General features: G+C 41.2%; 1 protein-coding gene across 2 annotated transcripts in view; it reads right to left on the bottom strand.

The window, feature by feature from the left end:
* dennd1b (DENN/MADD domain containing 1B) overlaps positions 1–21,745 on the bottom strand; it is a 106,011-nt gene that overhangs the window by 32,076 nt on the left and 52,190 nt on the right. Inside the window, exons 8-13 of one of the 2 annotated variants that reach the window (XM_079641956.1) lie at positions 21,358–21,417; positions 18,209–18,262; positions 17,605–17,715; positions 10,014–10,114; positions 7,319–7,364; positions 5,640–5,741 (exon numbers count right to left, since the gene is read on the bottom strand). In XM_079641956.1, coding sequence (XP_079498082.1) covers positions 5,640–5,741; positions 7,319–7,364; positions 10,014–10,114; positions 17,605–17,715; positions 18,209–18,262; positions 21,358–21,417 — 474 coding nt within the window. The remainder of the gene's footprint in view (positions 1–5,639; positions 5,742–7,318; positions 7,365–10,013; positions 10,115–17,604; positions 17,716–18,208; positions 18,263–21,357; positions 21,418–21,745) is intronic. The other variant, XM_079641957.1, reaches the window with a different exon arrangement.

Raw genomic sequence — 21,745 nt, 5'->3', positions numbered from 1 at the left:
TGTTTTCTAAATAACTTCTAGTCGTAAAAAAAAGAAAAACATGACAAAAGGTAAGAGTCTTACTGTCAAAATCATATTTACTGTTGAGTAAATTCTAAAAAGGCAAGTGAAAGAAAAACAAGTTATTCACAAATCACTGAATATATATTTAGATTTTCCTCTAAATGTTCACAAGAGCATACAAAAATCCTCCTGAATAACGACCCTGACACTTGTCTGTTGTTAAAAAAAAAAGTTGGGTTTTCTTCTCACAAAAAAATGTTTTGTTTAAGATTCTGTCCAGGGAAAGAAAGCCATGGGGACGCAATTAAAGAACTACAAAGAAAAAAAAATAGTTATGAAAATCTCCCACTTTCTTTTGATGTGCTGTAGTCTGAACTGTACACACACACACACACACACACACACACACACACATACACAGAAAACACACACACACACAAATCTGAACAAAGACACACGGAGAACCGGCATACCCACTCACACATGCACACACATTCATGTGCATATTGAGAATGTTAGTTGCAATCTATGAAATATATATATGAAATTACTAACATTTCAAATAAATTATTTGTATTTCATGATTTTTTTACATTTTTAATTACCTCTTTTTGACATACAGTAAATTGCAATATTAAAGGAATACAATTTGAGTTAATTGGGGTAGATTTAACTACAATCATTCTTAACTTAACACATCAAAGCATTAACTTTTAGTCTTGGTAAGATAACAAATATTTTGAACATTAAATTATCAAAGTTTAAACAGATAAATACATAAAGGCGGAGAAAGACTAAATCAGAGCAGAGCACCTAGTGAGATATATAATTTTAAGTAATTCAGTATTTTGATCTGCTACATGCAATACAATACATTAGTCAAGCGAATTGAAAAAGAGTGAGAAAGCAAGGGGGAGAAAACTGATTTGTGTGTGTGTGTGTGTGTTTTAATAGGGCTATCTCATTGCCATTAGACTCTCCCCGGTGTGGGGTTACTTTGTCGAGCTGACCTCTCATAGCAGCTGAGCGGCTGAGTTTTGCATACATAATTAACTACAGCTAAATGTCATCTCTCACTTCAATAACTAACGCAGTGGGTGATGCTGCTCTCTCTTTTTGACTCCTAATCCGGAGTGAACCGCCGGCAGAACGAGTATGTGAAAATGAAGTGCAGCTTTTAAACTCCACATGAGTAAATGAGGGGCTGTAACACTGCAGAGTGAGGGTGTGAGCACAGTTCAGCGTCATTTAAAACAATCGTAACCTGTAAAATAATGTTTCAAATGAGCAGATACGGAGATTTGAAGTTAGTGATGCACAGCCTTAATAAACAACGAGAAAATCAAGTACTTTGGAGCTGGTAATTATCTGTTGTAGTCAGTGAGGCTGTTTTTAGTAAAGTACAGTATGTAACCGAGGTGGAGCGACCATATCCCCACACTGAGCTAACATCTAGTTAGAACAGCATGTGAGGGGCTTTTTTTGTAGGTGGCTCCGGCTTATTGGAAAGTCACTGGTTGAAATCAAACACTCTTGGCTGTATCTAAACTAAGAATGGAAGAATCTGGTGGACATACAAAAAGAAAATCTGTGAGTAGCAAAAGTTTACTCCTGAGCTAAATCTGAATGTCATTGATGAATGGTCCTGGCCGTCAATGTGTAGGGGGGTGTGTGTGTGTGTTTTTGTGTGTGTGTGTGTGTGTGTGTGTGTGTGTGTGTGTGTGTGTGTGTGTGTGTGTGTGTGTGTGTGTGTGTGTGTGTGTGTGTGTGTGTGTGTGTGTGTGTGTGTGTGTGTGTGTGTGTGTGTGTGTGTGTGTGTCTGCGTGTGTTCGCCTGCTGTCGGCTGTACTCTGTTGTAGATGATGATGTAGATGTTGTTTTCTGGGAGCATCGGAAACTGAACACCAAATTAAAGCCGCGATGTTTGATTAAGTGTGCCAGGTGATCTCAGGAGAGGCGCGCAGACACAACCTCAACCCCCTCATTCATTTGTAAACCTCCAAATGCAGGCTTGAAATACAGGAAGTAGGAGTGTACGCTGTAAATTCCCCCCTTGATTGGGAATACAAATGATCAAATGTATGAAGGCTAGGAATGTATGGGTACACGGTGTCAGCAAAGTAGCGAGAGGCAGAGAGGAGGAGAATAGAAGGAATTAGGCTGTGAAGTGAGAGAGAGCATCTGAAAATAAAGATGTAAGCTGCATTGTAGCACCTCACCTTGAATATGTGGCACAGAAAGAATAATAAATGAAAAAATTCTTCCGTCATTGGTTTGAGATCAATTGCCGGGATCAAAATAAATCTGTTTCAGTCACACACTGTTTGTTTTCAGAATTAGCAGACTCCTAATTCGCTATTCTTGGATACTTTTAATGACTAGCGCAGTAAACATCCCACCAACCAAAGCCAATTATAACTTTATCAGCACGATCTCTGCGCGGAAGAGGAACTGTGGATCTCAGAAAGAGAAACAAAAATACCTTGATCTTCCAGGAAAAAAAATGTTTATTATTGAATATTTCTTTCAGTGTGCTTGTCAACACATTGATTTTACTGACACGAGCACAGTCTCGCTGAGATTAATATGATTTATTTATGTGTAAAAACTATTTAAACTTTAAGTTCAACTTAGACAAATCTTCAAATGTGCAAAATCCTGCTAAAAATACAATATGTAACAATAGTACAAATATATATATTTCCATAGTAATATCCAAATGTTTATTTGTCAAAACAAAAAAAGCACAAACTAAAATAAAGCAACAAAAAAGTTCCTTGATATGTATCATTTGTCAAACAAATATTTAAAAAACAAAACACACAAGTTGAAGCAAGGAGGTTTTAGATTGACTTTAAATAAATACTACTACAATTAATGCTGAGTGTTTCCAATTGAAAAAAAAGTCAAACACAATTTTCGAATAGATTGTTGCATCCTTTTTTGACCCCTTACCAATTACTCTGTTATTCAGATTTTTCCTTTTTCTGCTAAACAGAACCACTACTGGCATGGTAGCATAAGTAATAGTCAATAAATCTGAAATATTATGTGTGAAGTTGCGGGAAAAGACCATTAAGGGGCGGGCACAAGTGGAGCCGGTGTAGGGGTCTTGTCTGAAAGAGGGCGGCTAATTCAGGACAACTGTGAACTCTGAACCTGCTAAAAGCACGGCCACTGGTCAGCCGAGCGCTTTAATAGAGTCCACATGTGCTCACAGCCTGCATTGCTATAATTAGACAGATCTCTAAAGGTTTGCTTAAATCAACATCAGAGTGCTTTGTTTTCACTCTTAGTTAGACTTAAAAGACGCACAAAGACTGCCTGTGGCCTTCACCTTTTAATCCATTTCATGCTTTATATATTCATACAAAGTGATGCTGGGCTTTTAAAGCCAGAATAATCATTACTTTATAGGTCTCAGGGCTTCAGTTTCACACTGAATAAAGCCTGAGTGTTAAGTAGCCAGTGTTACACTGAGAATTAGGGAGAAATGAAGAGTGTTTAAATAGCTCAGACACGACGCACGGCAGCTCAGCCCAGGCGGAGAAGGCTCAGCATTAATCAAAATGTCAGAGCTCTGTTTGACAAACTGCACAATGCCTCAAACATCTTCTTGTCTGTAAACACAAACATCAAATGCCATGTGGCGTGTCCTCATCACTAACAAGCAAACTAACAAGAGACCTGGAATTCCACTCAATTAGTACCTGCTCGCTTCCCTATTAATCTACTAGCCCCGGTGAAAAGATGAGAAGAGACAGGAAGAAAAAAAAGTGAAACGAATAAAAACAACAACAATTTGTTGCAATAAATATATTAATGCCAGTGAGGTTTCCGTTTCAGGTGGTGTAATTTGACATGATATGCGGGCTATGTTCTGTCATTAGTAAGGAAAAATGGCGAGTAGGGGATCAAAGCAAAAAGGCTCTGAGCCTGCCACTTAATTTATCACACGGCAAAGACAAAGGCTTTTCTCTCTGCTTCTGTCGTTTTTCAAAAGCCCTGACTCCTTTCTATGACAAACTCAGTTTGCAATTTAATTTAGGGCTCAAGTCCCTCGGTGCAGAAAAGCAAGCAGGCAGGAAGTGAAAAGGAGGTACTGCAGCCAGACAGGCACATGCAGAAGACAAACAAGCAGGAGAAGCTAACAGCGGGTGTGAAACGTCCAGGCTGGCGGCAAGAACTGTGAGAGAGACAAGAAGGCAGACAGGTGTCATGAAACTCCAGCAGGCAGGCATTAAGGCAGGCAGTAAGGCAGGCAGTAAGGCAGGTAGTAAAGCAGGCAGGCAGTAAGGCAGGCAGTAAGGCAGGCTGGTAAACAGGCTAAAAAAGTAGGCAGGAAATTGTTTCAAATGTCGGGAAAGATCGCATTCTAGCAGGTCATAAGGAGGCATCAATGCACACTAGCAGCCATAGTATGCTGAGCAGTGCTAAGGCAGGAGAACCAGAAGTGTGGGAGTGTGACAAGGTCTGGAGTCTGTTGGGCAGTGGATTGAATTATATATTGCGTGTAGGCCAAGAGTCGGTAGGCGGTGGAACCTAAGAATATTCTGTTAGCAGTGTGGGTAATAGTGCGCCACAGCCTCAGTGACTCACAGAGGAGCTTTCATACATGCACCCAGAAAAACAGCTAAACAAACAGATCCCACTTCCACAAAGACGGGGAAGACAAGAAAGTGGTGTGTGTGTGTGTGTGTGTGTGTGTGTGTGTGTGTGTGTGTGTGTGTGTGTGTGTGTGTGTGTGTGTGTGTGTGTGTGTGTGTGTGTGTGTGTGTATAAATGTGCGAGTGACCCCGGCGCTGTGGCGATGCTTCCTGTATCGCTGACCGGCGTCAGTGCTCCATTAATTAAAGAGACGATGCACTGGCAGGTGGCTTCACTGCCCACACTGGTAATTGGCCCCCTTCTTCCCACTCTCTCCCCCTAGAAAATCAACCATCTCTGCCTTTTCTTTCTTTTCTCTGTCTCGTTCCCTCCTCCTATCTCTCGCTCTCAGAAACGTGCCAGTGGGCAGGCAGAAATGCAAGACTTTGTGAAATAATGATTAGAATGGATGGAGATGAAGGGAAGGGAGTTGCACATTTTCCCACAAGCCTCTGATGGTCGGGGAATGCTGTTCGCCTTCAAGCGTCATACGACGCGACGGGAGTTTACTTTAGACAGCCACAATCTGAGGAGCCTGTGCCGCAGTCATTAATGATGTGGGGAGGGGACAGAGCTGTACTTTGACAAGTTTCTGCATGTGTATGTGTTTGTCTGTGTAGGTTTTTGTGCGTGCGTGTGTGCGTGCGTGAGTATATTGGAGGGAAAGAGAATTTGTAATTATGAAACTTGATATGAATGAGGGAAAAGGAACCTTCTGTTTGTCATGTGTAATGCTGACTGTTGAAAAGCTCCTAAAAGGTAGGTAGGTGTGTGTGTGTGTGTGTGTGTGTGTGTGTGTGTGTGTGTGTGTGTGTGTGTGTGTGTGTGTGTGTGTGTGTGTGTGTGTGTGTGTGTGTGTGTGTGTGTGTGTGTGTGTGTGTGTGTGTGTGTGTGTGTGTGTGTGTGTGTGTGTGTGTGTGTGTGTGTGTGTGTGTGTGTGTGTGTGTGTGTGTGTGTGTGTGTGTGTGTGTGTGTGTGTGTGTTCTCACCACGTCACTGGGCAGGTTGTGCAGGTCATCAAAAGGACTCTCCAGGGTGTTGGTGTCCACGTTCAGAATGACCACATCCTCCAGTGATCGGCTGCGTACTTTCTAAAGGAGGAAATGTCCGGTGTTATCAGCAACAGTGCTCACGCTGCCACAGTCATTTAAACTCTTCACAATCCTAAAAATATGTAAGAAATCTTCAACTAATTTTTTATTATATTTATTTAAATATTATATTATTACATTTCCAATTTTGCATTCAAAAGTTGTTTTAATATTAACAATTTAAAATCTGCCGTACAAAACTGAATATAATAAATATCTGTAAAATGCTGCATTTGATTGTTGCCAGATTTGGTGAATCATGGATGTTTGTTAAGTTTTAAATAAAAAAAGCCTAAGAATATAGTTTGGTAAATTACCAAATCATGTAATTAAGTTAACATTTGAAAGGTGTGGTTAGTTAGGTGTGTGTCCTAGCAGATAAAGCCATTTCTGCACTGAAGCCCTAGAATAGGAGAAAGCACAGCGGTCACATATAAAACCACACTGTCATCACACTCCTTTACGATTAGCAATGAAAAATGGCGTGTAAGAAAAATAATGTTAGGACATCTTTACTGTAACACACACGCGCTGGAAAAATGAAGAATGGCACTGAGAGGAAACATTTGGATTGCGCAAACATTTTCCACAGCACCAGAACCTCATGCATCAACAACAACACAGTGATGCTGTATGCATCCTGATGGCGACAAATTCAACTATTATTTCAGTGTGGAACAGGATGCAGGCAGGTGTGGGGGGGAGGCAGCATAGTGTGTGAATTTCTAGTTTGTCACTTTTGTGACAGCATGTGCAGCGGAGGCTCACATGCTGATCTGGACTAATTATGTAGTGGTGGAAAGGGGGTCTGTCACGGATGCAGAGTGTGATAAATACTGCCTCTGCCGCAACTGTCAGACAGATATCACACACACACACACACACACACACACACACATACATATTTGCATTACAACATATGCATTTGCACAATTACACACACACACACACACACACACACACATACTTACACTTACACAAGTGCAAAGCGCGCGTGCCTTTAACAAGCATTCACACACAACAGCAGTGCTGGTGACGGCTTGCCCCCAACCAACACTCAGGGATTAACAATGAAATAGAAAAAGCTCTTTGTTCGCAGAGGCTTTCTCAGCCTTTCTCCCTCTGTCTTTTGTACTTTTAGTTAAGAATGCACAGAAGCAAGACAGAGAGATAAAGATGAAAAAACATTTAAAAAATAAATATTCAATGTTTTGGAATAAAATACCGAATATTTTAGACCAACATTAAGAGCACAATTCACCAAAAGAGATGCAGCATAACCTGACTTTTTATACAAAGAGGAAACATTAGGATTTTATATTTTATAATTCATATAGTGTCCTTAAATGTAGTTTGGTTATTCCTTTTAAAGAAGATCATCATATATATATATATATATATATATATATATATATATATATATATATATATATATATATATATTCATATAATACATTTCATATAGTGTTCACATACATATGTCAATTTGCAGCAGAATATAGCATTATGCACATAGAATAATATGTAGATTTATTTACATGCACATAATATGCATACCCACAAATTGACTAACGTACCTCCAGCAGACTGAGATGAACTCCCACAAAGTATGGCATGGGGGCACTGTGAATGGAGAGAGGAAAACAAAACAATATCAATATCAGATTGTTACAGACAGTATATCAATATTGGTGGAGGCTTTACTAGCAAAGTACATTTCACACAACCATCTGAAAAAGTTAAAAGATAACAGTTAAAGATATCTTTTTGATAATATAGAAAATGAATTAACTGACTAAGCCGATATTTGATTAATCTTAAGTTATTTATCAAGCAAAATAAGTATAAATCACATCCTATTCAGAGTAAGGGTATGTTGCCTTTAGCAGTATTCTTATATAATTAAAGAAGAGCCAACTTCTCAGCAAACTTCCCCTTAAACAAATGAAGCTTGATTAAAAGAAGATATACTTATTCTGTATTCACTCTGAAGGTATGACCTGTCAGTAATAAAACACCTGATTGCATTTTTTTTTTTACTTCAATTATTTAACATCTGATAATCAAATATAAAATCATAAAAGCTAAGAACATAAGCTCATATTATTTTAAAGGTTCTTAACTGCTAAAATGGTTGATTAAAAAAACTACTGTCATGCAACAGATGTGCACTGGATGCACTGAAACTAACAAACTCTGCATGAGAAAACATAATCCTAACATAGGCAGCAAAACGGGTTTTCACATGTTGTTCCCTAAATAAATCTTTTAAAGGTGGGGTAGGTCATTTTAGAGAAACCAGCTCGAGTGCACTACAATTTGAAAATACACAAGCGGAGAAAATCTGCCACTTCCTTACAGAGCCCCTCCTCCAACACACACGAACGCGCACATGACCAATGAGGGCACGAGATAAGTGTGTGCACAGATGGAAGGCTGACAGGCAGGTGGGCCATCCAGTTATTTTAGCCGCGCCGGCTAAAATGATTGGTCGTGCTTTTTACAGCGCTACGGCTTCCACAGAAGACATTTTTTAATGGATTTTTTGTCAAAGCACTTAAGATATTCATTGCTATTGGATGTTAAGAGCATTCCATGGAATATAACAAAAAGTGTATCTCGACACCTTTAAATGAATGACAAAGCCACCAAACATTTTTGAATCCAAATAATTTCCACAAAGAATAGAAACGTTTAGATTAATCTGAGTGTGTAGCAGGGTAAGCAAAGCTGTTCTGGTCTTACTTTTTAAATGTTTTCAGGACTTCCATTTGAGTATTTTATTTTTGTAGCCATTGACCTATGGCCTAACCTTTTAAATTAATGCAATAAGGTTTTGTAAAGTCTGTCTCGGCTTTAAGTAAGCATTAATTTACCAGAAATACAACAAAAAAAACAGCAAAGCTACAACTTCTCTTATTACTAACACTATTTGGTATTTTAACAATACCAACCTTTTGCAGCACTTTTAACGGGTTTTCCTCTAAAAAAGAAGGTAAACTCAGAAAAAAACGACAGACTTGGAACACTATGTTAAAGGGTAGGAGGGTAAAATGTTTTCTAATTTCCTGGGAGAATTGTGCATGCATGGTTATTACCATGTAACTCTTTGCTTATGAGATATTTATCTTCATGTTTAAGTTACTTAAAGGAAAAGCTGAATAATACAGTATGTTTCCCTTCAACTATGAAAAAAAAAAAAATCTAAAACAGTCAAATAATTGTATCCATTTCTATGACGAGGTTAAGAGAGGAGCCAATAATCAGCTTTGGGTCGGTGTATTCCTGGGCAGAGGGATGCAGGAGCCACAGGCTTCTAATCAACTTAAAGTAAATGCACAGCAAACAGCAGGCCTGTACAGGAGCTCTGAACTTCAGCTGCTGTCTCCTCTGTTTCATGAATATGCGGACTTTCACCAACATTTACACAAATACATGTACACACACAGAGCATGTAATATAATGTAGTTATCTAATCGGTGCTTGGAGGACACCCCTGTGATTGAGTTAGATAATGATGAGTCTTTACAGAGTGTTGAAAATCACATTTTACTGTCAGTGATGAATAGCTGAATACGCTACCGGCACTGATTCAACTAAAAACAGATCCTTTTACATAAGCTGACTTCCCTACTCTGATTTTTCTCTTTATATGTACATATCTAATGTTGATATGAACACACACAGATTTGTAGATGAGCCGTTACCTCAGCTCTTTATTCAGTTTCAATCAAGTCCATTCTGATATGTTGGATTGGAGATGGATGGGTGGTAATGAACCCCTGAGAGGGCTAAGATGATGAGAGCATAGTGCTTTCACCGGCATGAAATATGGAGCAAGGTGTTCCAGGTCGTTCATTATGTCGAGGGGCCACACAGGAGAAGAAGGCCCCCCCGAGAGGAATCATATGAAGAACTTGGAGACAGAGAGAATTTGAGGAGATGTGTTTCGACACAAAATAATAGAAAGAATAAGAAAAAGAGTGTGGGTGTAAACACTTATTATGATGAGCATGAAGGTGTGTGTGTGTGTGTGTGTGTGTGTGTGTGTGTGTGTGTGTGTGTGTGTGTGTGTGTGTGTGTGTGTGTGTGTGTGTGTGTGTGTGTGTGTGTGTGTGTGTGTGTGTGTGTGTGTGTGTGTGTGTGTGTGTGTGTGTGTGTGTGTGTGTGTGTGTGTGTGTGTGTGTGTGTGTGTGTGTGTGTGTGTGTGTGTGTGTGTGTGTGTGTGTGTGTGTGTGTGTGTGTGTGTGTCTCAGAGGTGGTCAGCCTTACCAGCAGTAGTCCAGAAGATGCGGGGGCAGAACAGGGATGAAGATGTGCTGCCAGTACATAGGAAAGAGCAGAGCAGCTGCACCGTGGACACATGCAGTTAACTACAGAGAGGGAGAGAAGCCAGAGGAGAAACTCAACATAACTTTACAAAGCAACAGAACAAAATAAGAAAAAGGAAATACACTTCTATGCTTTATGACTACGGGTAGTTTAACATTTTAACAGAAGGTTTGTGATTTCAGTCTCAAGGATTGCAACAAGGAAAGAATTGCAACAAGTCAAAATAACTTTGAGTCACATATACTGACATTTCGAAAACGTATCTAAAATGTTACCCTGCTAAAAACTATAACAGAATAGCAAAGACTATTCCTTGCAAACAATGTCATGTTAATATCCTGTTTTTATGATAAAGATTGATGCTTTGGTGATGTTTTGTGTTGATGCGTCAATGTGCAATTTGTATGATTTCATTGAGCATCCTTTTAATCTTGCTTAAAAACAAAAGCCCTCAGAAAATACACCGACATGTCTAGTGCTGTTGTGATGAACACACAACCTGCAAGCTATTGTTGAACAAGAGAAGAACGAATGAAAGCTGGAGATCAACCCGTTGATGGAAGCCTTATCTTAAACTCGTGACAGCAACACAGAATAAGAGAGACAACTTGATGTGAAGGTGAACAACACGTGCTTTACACACGGAGAACATGAAACCAATGTTTCCTGCATATGGATTCATTTGTTGTGGGTCAGCACTCCAATAGTATTGCACTTGGCATTTCGACATTTAAAAACATATATATATTCAATGGCCAAACATTAGAGCAAATGCATGCCCTGTGTTCATAATGAACTGCTTTTCAATTCATTTTCAAAGTGAGAATCGTGCTGTGACCTGCCCAAACAGACCAAAGTGAGACAAAAACTGTTCTGACACTCCCCATAAAAATCTAAATTACCCCAACTACTTAGAGTAGGAAATTAAATATTTTTTAACAAATAATGAGAAGCAATCACATGAATATGGCATCCATTTTCAAAGGAGCTCTCTACATTGTCAAACCAACATTACACATAAAATTAAAGTCATTGTCTCCCATTGTCTTAAATCCGGCACCCCCTCTTGACATCCCATCTCATGAAAAGCCAGCTATAGTAATGACCTGCAACACACACACTGAGACACACAGACACGGCAGGGGGAAGAGGCGTTAGCTCATCCCCCAGATTAAAATAACATGATTAAATATGGAAAGAGAACAGAGGTCTGAGGGGCTCCTGCGGGACTTCATTAGGGCAAATTGCCAAAGAATGAAACATGAGTTAGCCAAGAGAGACTGCGGGCTAGGCCAATACCGCCGGGACCCCGGAGCAGCAGCCAGCGTTATACTGCTGCAGCTTCACAGTCAATGTGTGAAGCGGACACACACTATCACACATACACACTACCAGGAGACCCCCTGCTCACTGACACACACAATGTCACAATTGACCGGACAAAAGCGGGTGAGCTTAGCGACTGAAAGCTACCACAGCCAGAGGAGGATAAAGAGTGCCCCACCCTCTAAATCCATCCCAACATCAAGACTGGACATCTCCAAAGCTTCAAACTAAAAGTGTGTGTGTCCCTGCATGTTTGTTTTAACTGTATTCATTTTTCACATAGGATAGAAAAAGCAATGATTTTTTTATTTATTTATTGTTTCTGCACAAGAACTCATACACCCAGTCCCACAATAGTTAGGACTTAATCAACATTTAATTGGTGTCTTGCTCTGTGTATCTGCATATGCATATTTCCGCTGCCTGCCGCCTTCAAATAAAACACAACAATGCCACGCTCCTGTCAGGATGAATTCCCTGGCAAACAGTTTGTTTTTTTGCTAATTCTGAAAATAAATCAATGCTATGAATATTAATGTCTGAAAGTGAGGCACTTGGTGGAAGAGCTACTATCAAAACCATCACACCCCTTCTCCACTTTTCCAAAGTGAGGACAGTGAGGGGCCATTAAATTGTGATGAAGAGAGGTCAGCTATCCGGCTGTGGATATACATACACACATACGTACATGAGCCACACGCACACACTTAGCGGAGCGCCAACAGGCGAGTGTATTCCTCCTCTGGGAGTGCGAGACAAGCCCCAGCCATTCGCTGGTACCAGGAGGTAATGGCACAGAACACCTCGCTAACCAACTCCAATTATCTCCACCAGGCCTCAAGGTGAGCCCCCCAACCGGCATGATTTACTCTCAGGTTGAAAGGGAAAACAGGAGTCTCTCTCTCTGCTTCTCTTCTTCCCAGGCTGAGTTTGCTGGCTTGGGGGAGTTGGCCGAGAGGGGAGAGGGGTTACTGAAACTAAGATAATGATTTATAAAGCAAATCCAGATTTCTGTTTTCCCTTTTATATGCTATCTCTAAAGCAATGGAGGTGGCAGTGTGCCTGAGATAAGAACATTTGGAGAGAACTCCAGAGGAATACTTCACATATTTGCTTCTCTAATTCAGCTTAATACAAATCCTTTCGTCCTTGTTAAGGTTTTAGAACGAACGAGGAAAAAAAGTAAAAGGAAGATAAATAGGAAAAGAGAGAAATCGCACCTTTTTTCCCCATCATTTAGAGGGGGGTCTTCACATGAGAGTGGGTCATGAGAGGCTAAGGCTGATAAAATATTTGCCAGGCTGATAAATAATAGATGAGTGGAGCCAAATGGCTTACACGCTCCACAAAAGACCTGGGTGCTTAATATTCCATTCAATGGAGAATCACAGATACAGTCCCCAAGAACAAATACAGGATTAGGTGCTGGGTCCAGTCCTCAGGGACCAGGGCTCTGCCCGGTAATGAGGGGCTGCCTGCCTCTTACACTGTGTGTGTGTGTGTGTGTGTGTGTGTGTGTGTGTGTGTGTGTGTGTGTGTGTGTGTGTGTGTGTGTGTGTGTGTGTGTGTGTGTGTGTGTGTGTGTGTGTGTGTGTGTGTGTGTGTGTGTGCGCATTCCCCCTTCCTCTGAGAAAAGCTAACCGATTATACAGCGACAGCCTGCTTCACAAAGCAGTCAAGGTCTTTGGTTCTGCCCTGAGAGCTTTTTAGCGCCCTGCAGCCGAGACACAGAGTGTCCACACTAACACTGGTTTCCCAAGATCCATTCCACGCGACTAAAGAAACGAGAGACAGCGAGAGAGAGACCTAAAGAGATGGAGAAGAGGAGGTGAAAGTAAGAGAAGAAAAGAGAGTTGTGAAAAAGAAACACAATAAGCTTTGACATTTTTAAGTACTTAGCAATGCACCTAAGATATGTGGTCACGCACACTTTCTGTTATTAATGGGGTGTGAGACGATTGCCTTGTCCCCTTTCAAACTACATAATAGTAGTTTAAAGTAAGTACTACTAAATGTTTTACTTTATTATACGGTATTTGCAGATGGTTTACATAATTCAATTGTTCTATCAAGAACAGTGTTAATGATATCAATCAAGCAGCAACGTTGTAATGTCTCAAATAAGCATTCAAATGTTTATATAGAAATTAATAGTTGTGTTTTCTTTCTGCTGTGTTCACAAAACTGTTTTACAACCATTTAAAATGGGTTTTAACACTTTCCAGCTGTAAGCAGCCCCCATTTCTATTGTGCATTGCATTGTAGGACAATATTGTCCATTACGATCACACTGTAAAATCAAACGTATGTACGCTTACTGAATGAACTGTGTGACTTTTGTACACCACAAACTTCACAGTACAATCTAGTTAGTATGTAATAAGGATTCAGCCAGTTATTCTTTTTCTGCACGAAATAAACCAAGAAGCTGAATTATGACACATGTATTCAAAAAAACAAAATGTTTGTCACATATGGATCCCAAACTCTTCTGACGGCTCTCCGTGTTCATGCATCATCATATTAAGATAAGCTCGCCTCTCGAGCTGCTTGAAGAGCTACACAACTCTTCAACAGTGATGTGTCCTTAAAGACGCACCATAGAACTCAGATCTTCGAAACACTGCAACTCAGAGCTCTGCGGCCTCCTTCAGTGAGCAGTGTGTTTCCACTCGCACCATTCCTCTTTACCTGAACAACTGGGCACGTTGAAGTGAAACACTGACAGAACACACAGAAACTGCTGTCGATACACTTCTTTCGCATTCTATTCATATTCAACGGCAGTGTAATGGAGATTTGAAGGGATTGAGCACACAACAACACACATCACCTCTCCTTGCATACTCTTAGATGAGGGAACCCATTGCACTTTTTAAATTACGGCAAGAGCGGGGTGTGAGACAAATAGCTGCTGCAGGAAATGTAATTCAATTTGACGGGAGTAATGGTATCAACAGAGTTGCTCTTGACCTCTTAACACCAGCCTCAAACACTCATTTCCCCTCCACTCGCCTTTCCTTCCAACTCTGTCCCTACACACTTTCCAAATCCAATCCTCTCTTCTCCTTGCTCAGCCTCATTTCCATCCAAGTTCTTCATTTCTTATTCGGTTTTCCCTCCTCTCATCCTGCTGTCCTTCTGTCCGTTGCAACCTCTCCTTCGTTCCTTCCAGTTGGTTTATCCTCTCCCCTCCCCTGCACAGAGTAAGTCACCAATTACCCGCGCTCTGCTTCTCCCTCTGTTGACAAACGCTGGTGTCAGGCAGGTGTTCCACAAACAAGTAGGTGGCACAGGGAGAGAGAGAGAGAGGGCACACAGGACGACACAGGTAACAGCTAACGCCAGGCCTCCCACACAGGAAGACACAAGACATAAGGTACAAACACCTGTGAGCTCAGAAGACACACAAACAGATGCATGTAAAAGAGACACAAACACCCACAAAGTGCACATATGCACATACTCGTTCACAGCGGCACAAGTCAGACACATGGCACGGGGCTGAGATGAGTCTATTGAGGGGAACATGTCCCGATGTTCTGCAGATTCCAAAAAACACAGAGACGCATTAAGACACCAGGGAAGAGGGATGCGAATTCAGAGAGAAAGAGAGGTGTAGCCAGGCTGAGTGAGAGACAGATGGACAGAAAATAGTGTGTCAGCTAGGAAGAATAACTAAAGATGGAGAGAAAGTAAGGAAGCAGAGAGGAGTCAGGGAAGGAGAGGAGGAGAAGAACAGAGGAAAAGGCAGGAAACAGAGAGACAGCTGGCACTCTAGGGCATGGTGGATGGATAGTTCCTTGTTAGCATAGGCCTGACAGGCTGATGAGAGGGCTGCTGTCAGCCGGGCCAGGCTCTCTGAGTTCGGGCGATATACAGGGCAGAGGATGGGCTCGAGAGCTGGGGGGCCGCGGCAGATGAAAGACACGGAGGGTGGTGGGCCGATGGTGGTGGGGGTCCTCCCAACTGACTAGTTAGAGGAAGGGCCGCTGCAGCCCTATTATACGGCCCTATGACAAGGCTGCACGCTCGGCTGGCTCCCGCCCCTGCGCCACCGCCGACCAGCCTTTAAAACAGTGGTACCATTCACCTCCGGTCACGAAACAGCAATAAGTCAACTGACGCATTGTTGTAAGATCATGATTTATTCCTTTGCTGTTGGCTGCTTGCGAGACGCGCCGCCATGTACCGGCAGACTGACACGCTGGGTTCACCGGGGGCTTTAACACAGCCAGCACCTAGAGCAGGCAGAATAAATGCAGGATATCTCTGTGTGTGTGTGCGTGTCTTTCTCTCTCTTTCCACTTTCTATTCCGTTTCTCTTTGCTCGGCTGAGAGGCTGGACAGGCGGAGGTGGTGAAAAGCAGCTGGATGGTACTAACGATGTTACTAACAATACCTTCTCACATAAATCCTCTATCTGTGCAAAGCAACTATAGAAATATTACCTGCTCACCCGGTGACTGCTGACACTGACTTCAACACACACGTTGACAAACTCTGATGTTAAATATATATTTTGCAGCATTTAAGGTATTTGATCACAGGATAGTGGTGTGGCATGCAGCTAAGCATGTATACATGCGGGGAGATGTCTTACAGAATTGTAGCAGCCATTTCCACTTGAACTTGGAGGTCATTCGACCCAACAGCAAAACATAACGCATCACAGGAGCAGTAATAACATCAGGCCTGATAGTAATCCCAGTGGAGATGTGAAAATACCTTTGTACTACAGTGCCTGACATATATTGCTACAAAACCAAAACACTGCTCCCTGAGGAAGATGGATAGACAGATGAGTGGATGAAGGCTTGCCGAGGATGAAAGCGTTACAGAGGTAAAGGTCTGACGTGGAAGCTCTTAAAAAATCCTGTCGACATAAATTTGTTAAAAAAACAAGTCAAGATTAGTCTCGGAGCAGCAGAAAAACTGTAAATCACAGACAAATATCACAGCCACCCCCTTTTCCTGCTAAAAAGAAAAAAAACTTTCACCCTTGAGTCTGATAATTTACATGGTGTAACCCTGGTGTCACAGCGCAGTGTGCAGCCCGACTCACTGCTGGTCCGAGGTGCTGAGGGGAGACAGGTGATATTCTCTGAGGGCTGAGTAATTTTTACAGCTCTTTCTGATTATAGCTCCTATGGGAGACCATGGGAACCGTTCCCTCCAGCACCCATCACCACCCACAGGCCCCTCCGGCTGTTCAGTGTTCTGCAGCCTCGTAGATACCGAGGCAGGACGGGCTACACCGCCGATACAGATCGTACTTGGGTGACATCACTTCCCTCTCCCCTCTCATCTGTCATAAACATTTGGCTCTGCCTCGTCAGACACATAGATAACGGGGGGAGGTTGGAATGAGGAACGTAGGGCGGGAAAGAGGGAGAAAGACACAGAGAGATTTCCTCCCACGTACAGACAGAAGGGACTTTAAATTATGTTATAGAGCTCAGGCGTGTAATAAGGGATAATTTAAGGCTTTTCGGACATTAATATGTTGCAGTTATAAACCAAAAGTCAAATATAATCCAGCTTTAGTGGGGATTTCACAGCTTGTCAGGGCGCGATAGTGCGGCCGTCTGACTGCAGGATGCCTGGGCAAAGAGGCGGGCGGGGGGGCAGACATATCAGCCTAACTTTCTCTGTACAAGTAGCTTAGCCATGTCAGAGAAATATCCTCATCGCACTAATTAGGGCGTGATATCCTGCTGGATTATTGATGAAGAGATTCATGTTCAATCTAGGATTCAGTCCTTACATTTGAGATATATACTTTTTCAAGAGGGCAAATTGGTATCTGGATTTGACTTGAAGCAAAAAATAGCAACTGTGACTCTATGACTGTGAATGGTAAACATGCTATTATAATATGATGTGATTTCTGATAAGAATATATACTATTATTTGTATTTGTATCTACCGTGTTTCACTGAGCTATGGAATGTTATTTGTGTACATAATATTGATGTTTTGTTATTGTATTGTTCATTATACTGTGCAATAAGTTCAGGAATCTAGAAGAATGAAACTTTAAAAGACTGAAAACACAAAAAAAGTTCAGCGCAATTGAGTAAAATGTTCAAGGAACTCCTGTGCCTGCAGTACATGAACTATTTTCTAAAATACTTTCCCCTTGTGCCTGTCAGGGCAGGGCTGAGCTGCAGCTGAGAGAAGGACCTGGAAGGAATGGACTCACAGTGCTAAGCTTGCTTGAGGTAATGATGATGCGCCGTTCATGCAGCATACTGGCGTAGAGCTGGAGCATGTTGGTGACGTCCACAGCCACAAAGTACTCTGTCAGGTTCCTCTGGAGATAGACAGGAACAGAAGGATATTCAGGTACATCACAAACTGTCCTTGCTTACAGTAAAGTGTCAATGCTGCAGACGGTGAGTGCCAGAGTAAAGACAGACAGGCAGTAAAGGGACTTCTGTTCATTGTGTTTTGCAGTAAAACATAAATTGATAAGATATACAGATTCAAACCATTTCATATAGTATGTTTGGGAAATAGCTTTAATCTCTGCTTGAATTGTTCATAAAACTGTTTTAAGGTGGCCCTCGTCATAAAGACTTCAATGCTAGAGCTACAATTTGAATACCAATTCAAAAGAAGGAGAGAACTTTGGCATTAAAAGTGCAAGCACCACAGGAGATGAAACAGAACAAGAGGATGATGCAAACATTTCAATAGGTGACAAGTGTTTCTGATTAAGAATAATTAGAGACAGAAATGTTTCCAGAATAAAGGGACCCTCTATTAATCTCCTAGTGTCTCTTTTCTTTCCCATGAATACTTACGCTCTCAGGGATAGTTGGCAGTCCATTGATATCCGGGGCGATGAAGTAGGAGTGCTGCGAAAACACAAACATGCAGGAGAAAGAAGAGGGAAGGTCACATGTGAAGCATACCACTCACACAGAAGAGAATAAGGGGAAGGGGGGGGGGGAAGGCCAATCACTTTGTTCTATGATTTATGGCTTATCTTCAGCTCTGTCTATATGAATTGCTGAGCTGGTGTCTGAACTGTTGCAATGCTTTTATCAGGCCTACAGAACAGAGAAAGCTCAATAGCAGCTCAGCTCCCCATAGACGCAGGCTGGGATGATGTCTCCGGTGGAAAACTGAGTCTTTATTTAAGCATTAAAAAGGCTAGCGGAGCACACAGTATACGTACACATGCGCGCATGTACACACACACACACACACACACACACACACACACACACACACACACACACACACACACACACACACACACACACACACACACACACACACACACACACACACACACACACACACACACACACACACACACACACACACACACACACACACACACACACACACACACACGTTGTTTAGAGGATCACACAGGGCTGCCTGTCTCACTTTGGGAGAGCAGGGCAGGTTCAGTGTTTAGATCAAAGGGGCCTGAGAGAGGTGGTGTTTGGAGACAGGTAGACAAAGCACCAACTGAAACACACTATTGTGTTTCTCTAACACACTCTCCGGTGTCCTCCTTAGGACACCTGCGTTTCTCCAGGCCTTCACTAGACCATCTGTTGCAGGTTTTTGCTTAAAACCAATGCAGTGTCTACAGTAAATACACATACATTATGTTTAGTATTCTACGACTCAAGTGTTTCAACGTGAATATTATGTACTTGTAATGCAAATCAGCAAATACATGCTCTCAGGCATCTGAGCTGATTGAGTATTTCTTTGATTTGTGGCCCTTGTGTCAGGAAGAATGGCATCAAACACCTGAGAGTTGCAAAACGGAATTCAGACCCAAGACTGATTAGTATACATTATGCACTTTATATTTAGAGATGAAATAATAAATAGATATATAGGAAAAAACACCTGCTAAATTAATTCCATAAACAAAGGTCAACTTGAGAGTAGTACATCAGAAAACAAACAAGATTATTGAGAGTTTGCAAACACAATTGGAGTCATGCAACAATCAGCAACCCCACCGAAGGTATCACCACAAAGATGCTCTGATGATAGAGACAGAAGAGAACATAAGAAACAAAACCCGTCACAGTCAGACAGTAAAGATATGGAATTGAGAGAATCAACAACAATGGAAAGATATCAGCTAAATACGCAGAGTCGTGTATGTTTGACTTGACCCCTTACCCATGAATTTATTTGGCAAATGTTAGTAAGCATTTTAGTATTCAAAGTGCTGCTGGAAGAAAGTGTTACAGTGCCGGAGATTAAATATTCTACTCAACATTTTGTATCTTTACAGCAGTTGGTGATCCAGTTACCAGCAGTACAAATAATAACAAATAGTAAGGGGGAAAAAAGAAATGGTGGCACCATATTGATCATTTGTTTAATGTAAAACAAACTTAAATGTTTCACACACATTCCACGTCAAGTGCATTAAGTGTGAAAAACGTGAAAACTATTATCATGAGTAAACGATTGTCATATTCCCAGAGGAGGGTCATTGTTGGAGCGACGCTCAGAGGAGTTAAATACACAACACAACAAACACTCAAGCCGAACAGGACCTAGAGCGTTGCCTTTTAAGGTTTTTATTCTAATGGGCAAAATATTTTGTATCTGAGCCGAAGCAACTCCTACGCCTTCTTCTTTATGTCTACAGTAAGTGCATTTGTTTCAATAATACAGTTACTCCAGTCATAGTTTAAGTTGTTTTGCAAAGCTACCAGTTCAACTAAATAAAACCTTTATTCTTGACATGACAGTTAAAGACGTCTTTGCATTAATGTAAAGCATGAACAGCATGCTGTAAATAATGTGTTCAACAAAAGGCTCTCTTCTGAAGTTTAGTTTTCCCAGCAGCTTCCCAAACTTTTTAAACAGAAGCCAACCAGATGTTGTTTTAAGGTGTGCTTTTTGCCAAAAAGCAAGATGAGAAAAAACAGCCATATTTGTTTTAATAAAGTTAAACTGAGGAAAATTCCTGCCTCCTTTATGAAGCTCTGCCCTTGTTCAAGTGCTGTAAAAGGGACATTTGAATGGCACTCGAAGGACTTCTTAGTACTTCAAATCATTATAAGAAGACAGCAGATAATAAAATATAGATTTGAATAACTGCTGTTCCTATCACAACTCATCCCACCTGTGTAACTCTCATTCTCACACTGGTTGGTAAGAGGGAATTTGGTGCCCCGTTCGGTTGTAGAAGAAACTTAATTTGCTAACATTGCCTATAATTTGTCAGATGTCAGACACGTGGATTTGCTTTCTTTGCTTCTATGTCGTCTTTGTAAACAATACTGTATGTGGGGAGGGGGAGGGGGGGCTTATTCATAGAAGAGAAGTTATAGAATAATTCAAACAAAATAAAAAAGCTATTGTAACTAAACAAAGATCAGTGGCTTAAGACGGTGTATCTGTGGCACAGCAGAACCCCCAGAAACACATGCAGTGAAACATTACACTGTGTTTCTCCGTCTTTCTTTTTCTGTGCTAAATAATGTTTCCCTGTTGGTCTACACATTCATGGCACTGTGATAATCACAAGCCATGCTCCACGACTCAACCCAGGCTTTCATTGGCTGTTTGCTTGCTTATCTGCTTTTTTCTCATTCTTTCGAAGACATGTTTATATAAAAACATGGAAAGTGGGTTAACTGGAAAGGCATCAAGGAGATTTTTTGAGCACAATTGCGTTTGCTTTAAACATAAATAGGGGGGGAAAAACTTTTGATATTCAGAGAGAGAATATACAGTAGCAGTGTGGAATGGCATTAATCATTTACAAAGTTTGATTGTTTTCCAGAGGAGAAGAAACACACACCAAGGCCCAGGATAGTTTGTTTTTGTTATATTTAAAAAGATAGCCTGGCTTATTTGGCCAAATTGGAAAGCCGTTGCTCCCATGCGATTAGTACAGCAGCGGTTTCATATTTCACAGCAGCCTCCTTCCCTCCTCCCGTTTCTGCCCCCCACTCACCGGCTCCCTGCTTCGCCGATCTCTCAGTACTTGCCCAGTGGCGATATACAACTGCTCATTCTTGCACAATGAGAGAGAGAGATAGAGAACAAAACAGGGTTCACACATGAAAGGGGACAATGATCCTTCTTCTTGGCTGCCATGATAAAACAAAAAACACTCTTTAAGGGAATAATTCTGCTTCATCAATTAAATATCAAACTAGTGGCTTCTGCCAGCAAAGACATGGAGCCATCACCTCTGTTCTCCGGGGCTTCTTTCCCAATAAAGCTCCGAGACGCAGATGAAAAGATTCTGTGCATATATACAGCTGATAAAAAAAAATACTGACAGAGGAAATAAATCATAAGGAATCTTAATTGACCTTGTTAATCTTTATAGAGATATA

This window comes from Notothenia rossii (genome assembly GCF_949606895.1).
Source record: "Notothenia rossii genome assembly, chromosome: 1".
Taxonomy (NCBI): Eukaryota; Metazoa; Chordata; class Actinopteri; order Perciformes; family Nototheniidae; genus Notothenia; species Notothenia rossii.
Note: the sequence above shows the minus strand (reverse complement) of the source record. Positions and strands in the feature narration are given on the sequence as shown.